Source organism: Cheilinus undulatus, linkage group 20, assembly GCF_018320785.1.
Source record: "Cheilinus undulatus linkage group 20, ASM1832078v1, whole genome shotgun sequence".
NCBI classification, from domain to species: domain Eukaryota; kingdom Metazoa; phylum Chordata; class Actinopteri; order Labriformes; family Labridae; genus Cheilinus; species Cheilinus undulatus.
Window position 1 is genome coordinate 41813661 of NC_054884.1, and position 12979 is coordinate 41826639.

Sequence of the window (12979 nt, forward strand, 5' to 3'; positions counted from 1 at the left end):
TGTAAATGTATGGCAGCTTTTGTGTGCTGGTACTGATACAGCAGGTCCCCCTTATTTACCCCAACCCTCAAATATCCCGCATCCACCACCGATTTTAACTGAGGATGGACCTGCAGACCTGTCCCCCTCCAAGATGGCGCCCGTGTAGACGCATATTACAAGTCCGAACCAGGTATCTATGTGTATTTCATAACGGTGATGTGAAATTACACTTTCTGCCAACAGAGCTGTCTGTAGATATATTTTCTGTTTTTATTGATCTTGCTGATTTGTTCCAGTTTGGACAGGAAAGGAAATAAACAGTCCAGATAACTGTTAGGAAACACCGAGCGCTGCTGCTGTTTCAGCCCGGACATTAAATATCAAGCACTTCCGCCAGCTGTAGTCTGGAGTTTGTTGTTAGCCGTAGAGACAGGTAGCTCTCTCCTGTCGGAGCTATGGCGGTGGTTATGATCTGCTAAAGTTAGTTTGAGTCTGAGTTTCTCATGTAAACAGACTGGAACAAACGGAGCTCCTTTGTTCTCCCAAAGGGCGGGAATGTTAGCCTGTTAGCATCAGCTCGCGTTAGCCTCTGTTAGCCCGTGTTAGCTTTAGCTGTTAGCCGCAGCATGAGCTCCCCCGCGGCTCTGCACACCCAGCTGGCCGCCGTCATGGAGGCTCTGGTCCATGCGGCGGTGTCGGAGCTGAAGAAGCTGATGGAGGACGGCCTGAAGGTCCGGAGCAGCTGCTCCGAGGGAGAGGAGGAGGAGAGGCCGACCCAGGAGGAGCACCGGCGGGCTAAGAGCCGGGAGAAGACGGTGAGGAGAGGGACAGCCGGGGTCTTTACATTTGATTTATTATCGGTCTGAATCATAAAAAGTGCATTTTATTTTTTAGCACGTATTAAACATTGGTTTACAAAGGACTTTGACAATAAATCAGATATAAATAAAACGGCAAAGAACACAAGAAAGACAAAAACCCAGGAGAAATTCAGCCATTATTAACTCAAACATCATCAGATCCAAGGAAAAGCAAAATAAAACTCAAAGAACGTGTTAAACTAAGAAACACAATAAAAACATACCAACCCCGACAATCCAGATAATTAGGCATCCAAAGAAGAATTAAACCATTAATCTGCTCCTACATAGACCAGGGTTGATCTCCAGTGGACTCATAGTCCTTTATGGGGTCTCGGTGATCATCCTGTCTTCCTGGTGTCCCTGTCGTCTCGTCCTGTCCAGGTGTTGTTTGCGTCCATCATGGAGACGCTGGGGAACGAGGCTCTGGGTAAAATCATGAACATCGTGGATGAGGCCAGACTGCTGCTGGAGCTGGAGCCCAGAAGGGGGAGCAAGAGACCCCAGACCAGCATCCTCAACATCCTCAGCGACGCACGGGTCGGTAAGTATGCAGGCGCCGCCAACGTCACCAATCAGAGAGAGGCGACGTGATGATGTCATACTGAGATATGATCTGCTCCTCACAGAGGTGGAGCATTCGTACGGAGTCCGGCTGGAGAGCTCCGAGACGCAAAACTGCTCTCAGGTAAAACTGCTCTCAGGTGAAACTGCTCTCAGGTGAAACTGCTCTCAGGTGAAACTGCTCTCAGGTGAAACTGCTCTCAGGTGAAACTGCTCTCAGGTGAAACTGCTCTCAGGTGAAACTGCTCTCAGGTGAAATGAGATAAAAAGGAGAATCCTCTTCAGTAAAGCAATGGGTATCAAATTAGTAATATGAGCAGAAATAACTAGTTAATTCTACCTACTGTTGATGAAGCCTAGCATTAGTTCATACTGCGGTCAGCTTATAGCCAGCTCCACCTCCTCCACCCCAGCCTCCTCCTTTTTAGACTAAAGCTCCACCTCCTCCACCCCAGCCTCCTCCTTTATAGACTAGAGCTTCACCTCCTCCACCCCAGCCTCCTCCTTTATAGATTAAGCTCCACCTCCTCCACCCCAGCCTCCTCCTTTATAGACTAGAGCTTCACCTCCTCCACCCCAGCCTCCTCCTTTATAGACTAAAGATTCACCTCCTCCACCCCAGCCTCCTCCTTCATAGACTAAAGCTTCACCTCCTCCACCCCAGCCTCCTCCTTTATAGACTAAAGCTCCACCTCCTCCACCCCAGCCTCCTCCTATATAGACTAAAGCTCCACCTCCTCCACCCCAGCCTCCTCCTTTATAGACTAAAGCTCCACCTCCTCCACCCCAGCCTCCTCCTTTATAGACTACAGCTCCACCTCCTCCACCCCAGCCTCCTCCTTTATAGACTAAAGCTTCACCTCCTCCACCCCAGCCTCCTCCTTTATAGACTAAGCTCCACCTCCTCCACCCCAGCCTCCTCCTTTATAGACTAAGCTCCACCTCCTCCACCCCAGCCTCCTCCTTTATAGACTAAAGCTTCACCTCCTCCACCCCAGCCTCCTCCTTTATAGACTAAAGCTCCACCTCCTCCTCCCCAGCCTCCTCCTTTATAGACTAAGGCTCCACCTCCTCCACCCCAGCCTCCTCCTTCATAGACTAAAGCTTCACCTTCTCCACCCCAGCCTCCTCCTTCATAGACTAAAGCTTCACCTCCTCCACCCCAGCTTCCTCCTTTATAGCATAAAGCTTCACCTCCTCCTCCCCAGCCTCCTCCTTTATAGACTAAAGCTCCACCTCCTCCACCCCAGCCTCCTCCTTTATAGACTAAAGCTCCACCTCCTCCACCCCAGCCTCCTCCTCTATAGACTAAAGCTCCACCTCCTCCACCCCAGCCTCCTCCTCGATAGACTAAAGCTTCACCTCCTCCACCCAAGCCTCCTCCTTTATAGACTAGAGCTTCACCTCCTCCACCCCAGCCTCCTCCTTTATAGACTAAAGCTTCACCTCCTCCACCCCAGCCTCCTCCTTCATAGACTAAAGATCCACCTCCTCCACCCCAGCCTCCTCCTTTATAGACTAGAGCTGCACCTCCTCCACCCCAGCCTCCTCCTTTATAGACTAAAGCTTCACCTCCTCCACCCCAGCCTCCTCCTTTATAGACTAAAGCTTCACCTCCTCCACCCCAGCCTCCTCCTTTATAGACTAAAGATTCACCTCCTCCACCCCAGCCTCCTCCTTTATAGACTAAAGCTTCACCTCCTCCACCCCAGCCTCCTCCTTTATAGACTAAGCTCCACCTCCTCCACCCCAGCCTCCTCCTTTATAGACTATCGCTTCACCTCCTCCACCCCAGCCTCCTCCTTTATAGACTAAGCTCCACCTCCTCCACCCCAGCCTCCTCCTTTATAGACTAAAGCTTCACCTCCTACACCCCAGCCTCCTCCTTTATAGACTAAAGCTTCACCTCCTCCACCCCAGCCTCCTCCTTTATAGACTAAAGCTTCACCTCCTCCACCCCAGCCTCCTCCTTTATAGACTAAAGCTTCACCTCCTCCACCCCAGCCTCCTCCTTCATAGACTAAAGCTTCACCTCCTCCACCCCAGCCTCCTCCTTTATAGACTAAAGCTTCACCTCCTCCACCCCAGCCTCCTCCTTTATAGACTAAAGCTACACCTCCTCCACCCCAGCCTCCTCCTTTATAGACTAAAGCTCCACCTCCTCCACCCCAGCCTCCTCCTTTATAGACTAAAGCTCCACCTCCTCCACCCCAGCCTCCTCCTTTATAGACTAAAGCTTCACCTCCAACACCCCAGCCTCCTCCTTTATAGACTAAAGCTTCACCTCCTCCACCCCAGCCTCCTCCTTTATAGACTAGAGCTTCACCTCCTCCACCCCAGCCTCCTCCTTTATAGACTAAAGCTTCACCTCCTCCACCCCAGCCTCCTCCTTTATAGACTAAAGCTCCACCTCCTCCACCCCAGCCTCCTCCTTCATAGACTAAAGCTCCACCTCCTCCACCCCAGCCTCCTCCTTTATAGACTAAAGCTTCACCTCCTCCACCCCAGCCTCCTCCTTTATAGACTAGAGCTTCACCTCCTCCACCCCAGCCTCCTCCTTTATAGACTAAAGCTTCACCTCCTCCACCCCAGCCTCCTCCTTTATAGACTAAAGCTTCACCTCCTCCACCCCAGCCTCCTCCTTTATAGACTAAAGCTTCACCTCCTCCACCCCAGCCTCCTCCTTTATAGACTAAAGCTCCACCTCCTCCACCCCAGCCTCCTCCTCTATAGACTAAAGCTCCACCTCCTCCACCCCAGCCTCCTCCTTTATAGACTAAAGCTCCACCTCCTCCACCCCAGCCTCCTCCTCTATAGACTAAAGCTCCACCTCCTCCACCCCAGCCTCCTCCTTTATAGACTAAAGCTGCACCTCCTCCACCCCAGCCTCCTCCTTTATAGACTAAAGCTTCACCTCCTCCACCCCAGCCTCCTCCTTTATAGACTAAAGCTTCACCTCCTCCACCCCAGCCTCCTCCTTTATAGACTAAGCTCCACCTCCTCCACCCCAGCCTCCTCCTTTATAGACTAAAGCTTCACCTCCTCCACCCCAGCCTCCTCCTTTATAGACTAAAGCTTCACCTCCTCCACCCCAGCCTCCTCCTCTATAGACTAAAGCTCCACCTCCTCCACCCCAGCCTCCTCCTTTATAGACTAAAGCTCCACCTCCTCCACCCCAGCCTCCTCCTTTATAGACTAAAGCTCCACCTCCTCCACCCCAGCCTCCTCCTTTATAGACTAAAGCTTCACCTCCTCCACCCCAGCCTCCTCCTTTATAGACTAAAGCTTCACCTCCTCCACCCCAGCCTCCTCCTTTATAGACTAAAGCTTCACCTCCTCCACCCCAGCCTCCTCCTTTATAGACTAAAGCTCCACCTCCTCCACCCCAGCCTCCTCCTTAATAGACTAAAGCTTCACCTCCTCCACCCCAGCCTCCTCCTTCATAGACTAAGCTCCACCTCCTCCACCCCAGCCTCCTCCTTTATAGACTAAGCTCCACCTCCTCCACCCCAGCCTCCTCCTTTATAGACTAGAGCTTCACCTCCTCCACCCCAGCCTCCTCCTTTATAGACTAAAGCTTCACCTCCTCCACCCCAGCCTCCTCCTTTATAGACTAAAGCTTCACCTCCTCCACCCCAGCCTCCTCCTTTATAGACTAAAGCTTCACCTCCTCCACCCCAGCCTCCTCCTTGATAGACTAAAGCTTCACCTCCTCCACCCCAGCCTCCTCCTTTATAGACTAAAGCTTCACCTCCTCCACCCCAGCCTCCTCCTTTATAGACTAAAGATTCACCTCCTCCACCCCAGCCTCCTCCTTCATAGACTAAAGCTTCACCTCCTCCACCCCAGCCTCCTCCTTTATAGACTAAAGCTTCACCTCCTCCACCCCAGCCTCCTCCTTTATAGACTAAAGATTCACCTCCTCCACCCCAGCCTCCTCCTTTATAGACTAGAGCTTCACCTCCTCCACCCCAGCCTCCTCCTTTATAGACTAAAGCTTATTACTTGAATTTGTTGAAAAATGCTTTAGTTGAGGACCCTAATAGTCATATATTAAATTGCAATATTGGGAAAAAAAAAATCACAATTAGGTAATTTTTTGTAAATGGTTCAGCCCTGGTTATTCTAAGGATTTCTCCTGTTTGTCCGTCGTTCTCTTTGCAGGCTAAACTTGAAGAAGCAGAGGCAGCAGAGAACCCGTTTGTCCCGGCGGTGACCGTTAAAGACGAGCACGGAAACATCGACCTGGTAGCGATTGAAGAGAGTGAGAGACTGCTCCTTTATCCATGTTTCTAACAGACACTCAGAATATCAGGATTATTTTGACATTTAAAACTCATCATTTTTAGTTTGATCTCTTATTTGGACTTATTTAAACTCATTAAATGTGTTTTTAATACATTACCTGTTAAAGATCATGATTTTAACTGTTGACTTTTTTTTTTTAATCTCAAAGTCATCTATCATCAATGTTACATTTTTTCCCTGTAATTCATGACCAGTGAAGATAAGGCTGACAATTTATGGTTAAATATTGACCCTGTTAGGCCCTCAGGTTAGACCCTGTTAGGCCCTCAGGTTAGACCCTGTTAGGTTCTCAGGTTAGACCCTGTTAGGTTCTCAGGTTAGACCCTGTTAGGTTCTCAGGTTAGACCCTGTTAGGTTCTCAGGTTAGACCCTGTTAGGTTCTCAGGTTAGACCCTGTTAGGTTCTCAGGTTAGACCCTGTTAGGCCCTCAGGTTAGACCCTGTTAGGTTCTCAGGTTAGACCCTGTTAGGTTCTCAGGTTAGACCCTGTTAGGTTCTCAGGTTAGACCCTGTTAGGCCCTCAGGTTAGACCCTGTTAGGTTCTCAGGTTAGACCCTGTTAGGTTCTCAGGTTAGACCCTGTCAGGCCCTCAGGTTAGACCCTGTTAGGTTCTCAGGTTAGACCCTGTTAGGCCCTCAGGTTAGACCCTGTTAGGTTCTCAGGTTAGACCCTGTTAGGTTCTCAGGTTAGACCCTGTTGGACCCTCAGGTTAGACCCTGTCAGGTCCTCAGGTTAGACCCTGTTGGACCCTCATGTTAGACTCTGTTGGATGCTCAGGTTAGACCCTGTTAGGTCCTCAGGTTAGACCCTGTTAGGCCCTCAGGTTATACCCTGTTAGGTTCTCAGGTTAGACCCTGTTAGGTTCTCAGGTTAGACCCTGTCAGGCCCTCAGGTTAGACCCTGTTAGGTTCTCAGGTTAGACCCTGTTAGGTTCTCAGGTTAGACCCTGTCAGGCCCTCAGGTTAGACCCTGTTGGGTTCTCAGGTTAGACCCTGTCAGGTTCTCAGGTTAGACCCTGTCAGGTTCTCAGGTTAGACCCTGTCAGGTTCTCAGGTTAGACCCTGTCAGGTTCTCAGGTTAGACCCTGTTAGGTTCTCAGGTTAGACCCTGTCAGGTTCTCAGGTTAGACCCTGTCAGGTTCTCAGGTTAGACCCTGTTAGGTTCTCAGGTTAGACCCTGTTAGGCCCTCAGGTTAGACCCTGTTAGGTTCTCAGGTTAGACCCTGTTAGGTTCTCAGGTTAGACCCTGTTAGGCCCTCAGGTTAGACCCTGTTAGGTTCTCAGGTTAGACCCTGTTAGGTTCTCAGGTTAGACCCTGTCAGGCCCTCAGGTTAGACCCTGTTGGACCCTCAGGTTAGACCCTGTCAGGTCCTCAGGTTAGACCCTGTTGGACCCTCATGTTAGACTCTGTTGGATGCTCAGGTTAGACCCTGTTAGGTCCTCAGGTTAGACCCTGTTAGGCCCTCAGGTTAGACCCTGTTAGGTTCTCAGGTTAGACCCTGTTAGGTTCTCAGGTTAGACCCTGTCAGGTTCTCAGGTTAGACCCTGTCAGGTTCTCAGGTTAGACCCTGTTAGGTTCTCAGGTTAGACCCTGTCAGGTTCTCAGGTTAGACCCTGTCAGGCCCTCAGGTTAGACCCTGTTAGGTTCTCAGGTTAGACCCTGTTAGGTTCTCAGGTTAGACCCTGTCAGGCCCTCAGGTTAGACCCTGTTAGGTTCTCAGGTTAGACCCTGTTAGGTTCTCAGGTTAGACCCTGTCAGGTTCTCAGGTTAGACCCTGTCAGGTTCTCAGGTTAGACCCTGTCAGGTTCTCAGGTTAGACCCTGTTAGGTTCTCAGGTTAGACCCTGTCAGGTTCTCAGGTTAGACCCTGTCAGGTTCTCAGGTTAGACCCTGTTAGGTTCTCAGGTTAGACCCTGTTAGGCCCTCAGGTTAGACCCTGTTAGGTTCTCAGGTTAGGCCCTGTTAGGCCCTCAGGTTAGACCCTGTTAGGTTCTCAGGTTAGACCCTGTTAGGTTCTCAGGTTAGACCCTGTTAGGCCCTCAGGTTAGACCCTGTTAGGTTCTCAGGTTAGACCCTGTTAGGTTCTCAGGTTAGACCCTGTTAGGTTCTCAGGTTAGACCCTGTCAGGTTCTCAGGTTAGACCCTGTCAGGTTCTCAGGTTAGACCCTGTTAGGTTCTCAGGTTAGACCCTGTCAGGTTCTCAGGTTAGACCCTGTCAGGTTCTCAGGTTAGACCCTGTTAGGTTCTCAGGTTAGACCCTGTCAGGTTCTCAGGTTAGACCCTGTCAGGTTCTCAGGTTAGACCCTGTTAGGCCCTCAGGTTAGACCCTGTTAGGCCCTCAGGTTATACCCTTTTAGGTTCTCAGGTTAGACCCTGTTAGGTTCTCAGGTTAGACCCTGTTAGGTTCTCAGGTTAGACCCTGTCAGGTTCTCAGGTTAGACCCTGTCAGGTTCTCAGGTTAGACCCTGTCAGGTTCTCAGGTTAGACCCTGTCAGGTTCTCAGGTTAGACCCTGTCAGGTTCTCAGGTTAGACCCTGTCAGGTTCTCAGGTTAGACCCTGTTAGGCCCTCAGGTTAGACCCTGTTAGGTTCTCAGGTTAGACCCTGTTAGGCCCTCAGGTTAGACCCTGTTAGGTTCTCAGGTTAGACCCTGTTAGGTTCTCAGGTTAGACCCTGTTAGGTTCTCAGGTTAGACCCTGTCAGGCCCTCAGGTTAGACCCTGTCAGGTCCTCAGGTTAGACCCTGTTAGGCCCTCAGGTTAGACCCTGTCAGGTTCTCAGGTTAGACCCTGTTAGGCCCTCAGGTTAGACCCTGTTAGGCCCTCAGGTTAGACCCTGTTAGGTTCTCAGGTTAGACCCTGTTAGGTTCTCAGGTTAGACCCTGTCAGGTTCTCAGGTTAGACCCTGTTAGGTTCTCAGGTTAGACCCTGTTAGGTTCTCAGGTTAGACCCTGTCAGGTTCTCGGGTTAGACCCTGTTAGGTCCTCAGGTTAGACCCTGTTGGACCCTCAGGTTAGACCCTGTTGGACCCTCAGGTTAGACCCTGTTGGACCCTCATGTTAGACTCTGTTGGATGCTCAGGTTAGACCCTGTCAGGTCCTCAGGTTAGACCCTGTTGGACCCTCAGGTTAGGCCCTGTTGGACCCTCAGGTTAGACCTTGTTGGACCCTCATGTTAGACTCTGTTGGATGCTCAGGTTAGACCCTGTTAGGTCCTCAGGTTAGACCCTGTCGGGCCCTCAGGTTAGACCCTGTTGGACCCTCAGGTTAGACCCTGTCAGGTTCTCAGGTTAGACCCTGTTAGGTTCTCAGGTTAGACCCTGTTAGGCCCTCAGGTTAGACCCTGTTAGGCCCTCAAGTTAGACCCTGTTAGGTTCTCAGGTTAGACCCTGTCAGGCCCTCAGGTTAGACCCTGTTAGGTTCTCAGGTTAGACCCTGTTAGGCCCTCAGGTTAGACCCTGTTAGGTTCTCAGGTTAGACCCTGTCAGGTTCTCGGGTTAGACCCTGTTAGGTCCTCAGGTTAGACCCTGTTGGACCCTCAGGTTAGACCCTGTCAGGTCCTCAGGTTAGACCCTGTTGGACCCTCAGGTTAGACCCTGTCAGGTCCTCAGGTTAGACCCTGTTGGACCCTCAGGTTAGACCCTGTCAGGTCCTCAGATTAGACCCTGTTGGACCCTCATGTTAGACTCTGTTGGATGCTCAGGTTAGACCCTGTTAGGTCCTCAGGTTAGACCCTGTCAGGCCCTCAGGTTAGACCCTGTTAGGTTCTCAGGTTAGACCCTGTTAGGCCCTCAGGTTAGACCCTGTTAGGTTCTCAGGTTAGACCCTGTTAGGTTCTCAGGTTAGACCCTGTCAGGTTCTCGGGTTAGACCCTGTTAGGTCCTCAGGTTAGACCCTGTTGGACCCTCAGGTTAGACCCTGTCAGGTCCTCAGGTTAGACCCTGTTGGACCCTCAGGTTAGACCCTGTCAGGTCCTCAGGTTAGACCCTGTTGGACCCTCAGGTTAGACCCTGTCAGGTCCTCAGATTAGACCCTGTTGGACCCTCATGTTAGACTCTGTTGGATGCTCAGGTTAGACCCTGTTAGGTCCTCAGGTTAGACCCTGTTAGGTCCTCATGTTAGACCCTGTCAGGCCCTCAGGTTAGACCCTGTCAGGCCCTCAGGTTAGACCCTGTCAGGTTCTCAGGTTAGACCCTGTCAGGTTCTCAGGTTAGACCCTGTCAGGTTCTCAGGTTAGACCCTGTTGGGTCCTCAGGTTAGACCCTGTCAGGTTCTCAGGTTAGACCCTGTCAGGTTCTCAGGTTAGACCCTGTTAGGTCCTCAGGTTAGACCCTGTTAGGTTCTCAGGTTAGACCCTGTTAGGTCCTCAGGTTAGACCCTGTTAGGTCCTCAGGTTAGACCCTGTCAGGCCCTCAGGTTAGACCCTGTCAGGCCCTCAGGTTAGACCCTGTCAGGTTCTCAGGTTAGACCCTGTCAGGTTCTCAGGTTAGACCCTGTCAGGTCCTCAGATTAGACCCTGTTGGACCCTCATGTTAGACTCTGTTGGATGCTCAGGTTAGACCCTGTCAGGCCCTCAGGTTAGACCCTGTCAGGTTCTCAGGTTAGACCCTGTCAGGTTCTCAGGTTAGACCCTGTCAGGTTCTCAGGTTAGACCCTGTTGGACCCTCAGGTTAGACCCTGTCAGGTCCTCAGGTTAGACCCTGTTAGGTTCTCAGGTTAGACCCTGTTGGACCCTCAGGTTAGACCCTGTTAGGTCCTCAGGTTAGACCCTGTTAGGTTCTCAGGTTAGACCCTGTCAGGTTCTCAGGTTAGACCCTGTTGGACCCTCAGGTTAGACCCTGTTAGGTCCTCAGGTTAGACCCTGTTAGGTTCTCAGGTTAGACCCTGTTAGGTCCTCAGGTTAGACCCTGTTAGGTCCTCAGGTTAGACCCTGTCAGGCCCTCAGGTTAGACCCTGTCAGGCCCTCAGGTTAGACCCTGTCAGGTTCTCAGGTTAGACCCTGTCAGGTTCTCAGGTTAGACCCTGTCAGGTCCTCAGATTAGACCCTGTTGGACCCTCATGTTAGACTCTGTTGGATGCTCAGGTTAGACCCTGTTAGGTCCTCAGGTTAGACCCTGTTAGGTCCTCAGGTTAGACCCTGTCAGGTTCTCAGGTTAGACCCTGTCAGGTTCTCAGGTTAGACCCTGTCAGGTTCTCAGGTTAGACCCTGTTGGACCCTCAGGTTAGACCCTGTCAGGCCCTCAGGTTAGACCCTGTCAGGCCCTCAGGTTAGACCCTGTCAGGTTCTCAGGTTAGACCCTGTCAGGTTCTCAGGTTAGACCCTGTCAGGTTCTCAGGTTAGACCCTGTTGGACCCTCAGGTTAGACCCTGTCAGGTCCTCAGGTTAGACCCTGTCAGGTCCTCAGGTTAGACCCTGTTAGGTCCTCAGGTTAGACCCTGTCAGGTCCTCAGGTTAGACCCTGTCAGGTCCTCAGGTTAGACCCTGTTGGACACTCAGGTTAGACCCTGTTGGACCCTCAGGTTAGACCTGAATCCAGACTTCGGCCCCTGCTGAGTCTGATGTCCCTGATCTAGACGATCTGGGTGTTTTTGACGTAATCCCAGTAAAGAATGAACTTTTTTGATATTTAAATTTTTTAGATGCAGCTGTTTATGATTTGAACACAAACTGATGATGGTCTGTTTGACATCAGGAGCTCGGGTGGAGGCGGAGTCTCCGGTGGTGTCCGAGCAGCAGGAGGAGGCGGGCTCAGCGGAGTTCGTCCTGCAGAGCGTGACGTGGAAGTACTTCTCGTGTACGGTGTGCGGTAAATCCTTCACGTCTCAGAGCAACCTGAAGTCTCACTACCGCATCCACACGGGCGAGAAGCCGTTCTCCTGCGGCGTGTGCGGCCGCTCGTTCCGCCAGAGGCAAAGTCTGCAGAGCCACGCCAGGACGCACACCGGCGAGCGTCCGTACGAGTGCTCAGAGTGCGGCAAGAGTTTCTCCAAACAGACGCAGCTGAAGACGCACTCCATCATCCACACCGGCGAGCAGCCGCACAGCTGCGACGTGTGCGGCCGCCGCTTCAACCTGCTGCAGAACCTCCACCGCCACGCGCTCACGCACACCGGCGAGAAGATCTTTGTGTGCGGCGTCTGCGGGAAGGGCTTCACCCGCTCCGTGACGCTCAAAATGCACGAGCTCATCCACACCGGACAGAAACCCTTAAAGTGCGAGCAGTGTCCCAAAACCTTCCGCCACGCCGTCAACCTGAAGAACCATCAAAGGATCCACAGCGGCGTGCGTCCGTTCAGCTGCGACGTCTGCGGGAAAGCGTTCCGTCAGGCAGTGAACCTGAAGATCCACCGCCGCATCCACACGGGTGAGCGCCCGTACAGCTGCCCCGAGTGTGGGAAGACGTTCAGCCAGCAGAGCAGCCTCATCTCGCACGGACGCGTGCACTCCAAAGAGCGGCCGTTCGACTGCAACTACTGCGACAAAAAGTTCAATAACACCAACAGCCTGAAGCTCCACCTCCGCGTGCACACGGGAGAGAAACCGTATGCCTGCGATGTCTGCGGGAAGACCTTCAGCCAGGGCAGCCACCTGAGGACGCACAAGAGACACATCCACGCCGGCGGCAAGCAGTTCATCTGTGACAAGTGTGGCAAGAGGTACTCGGACCAGCGCAACCTCAAGCTGCACAAGTGCGTGTACGCCTGACGGCGGCAATCACGGCGGCCAGTCACGGCAGCGGCCGGTCACAGCGCCTTCAGCCTCAGTGGAAATACTTGAATCCCAACGAGCCAGGGTTTGTTCTCTGGTAGAATTTATTTTTTCAGAAGGTGAATTTGCTACATAGATACTGGAGCTGATCGACCAATCAGAGCTGAGAATTACTGACATGGTCAAATGGCTGATGTCACTCAGACCTCATCCAGTCACTTTAATAAATTATATATGTAACAAATCATGAGTCATTATAAGCCCCGCCTAGTGGAGTTCTGCACTCTGATTGGTGAATGTATGTAAAACATCAAAAATGTTTCTGCTCTAAATGTTTTTTTATAATTAAACCAAAATTTTTCATTTGTTGTAATAAAAAACTACAAGTGTGAAAAAAACTTGTCTTATTTCACTGAGTGTTTATATGTACGGTGGCCCTAAAGGACAAGTGTTAAACATTTACCTGTTAGAGAAATAGTTACTGAAATGCAAGAACATACATGTAAAAATATTAGTTAAAATGTTAAAATACTTTATTGAAACCTAAAATTGCCTTTTATAG

General features: G+C 51.4%; 1 protein-coding gene across 1 annotated transcript; it reads left to right on the forward strand.

Moving 5' to 3' along the window:
• Positions 1–17: 17 nt before the first annotated feature.
• On the forward strand, positions 18–12789 carry si:ch211-207i20.2 (uncharacterized protein LOC568537 homolog). The gene is made up of 5 exons (XM_041814881.1): positions 18–797; positions 1227–1386; positions 1472–1530; positions 5571–5670; positions 11402–12789. The coding sequence occupies exons 1-5, from the start codon at positions 609–611 to the stop codon at positions 12412–12414; spliced, it is 1521 nt and encodes a 506-aa protein (XP_041670815.1). The 5' UTR covers positions 18–608; the 3' UTR covers positions 12415–12789.
• The last annotated feature ends 190 nt before the right edge of the window (positions 12790–12979 follow it).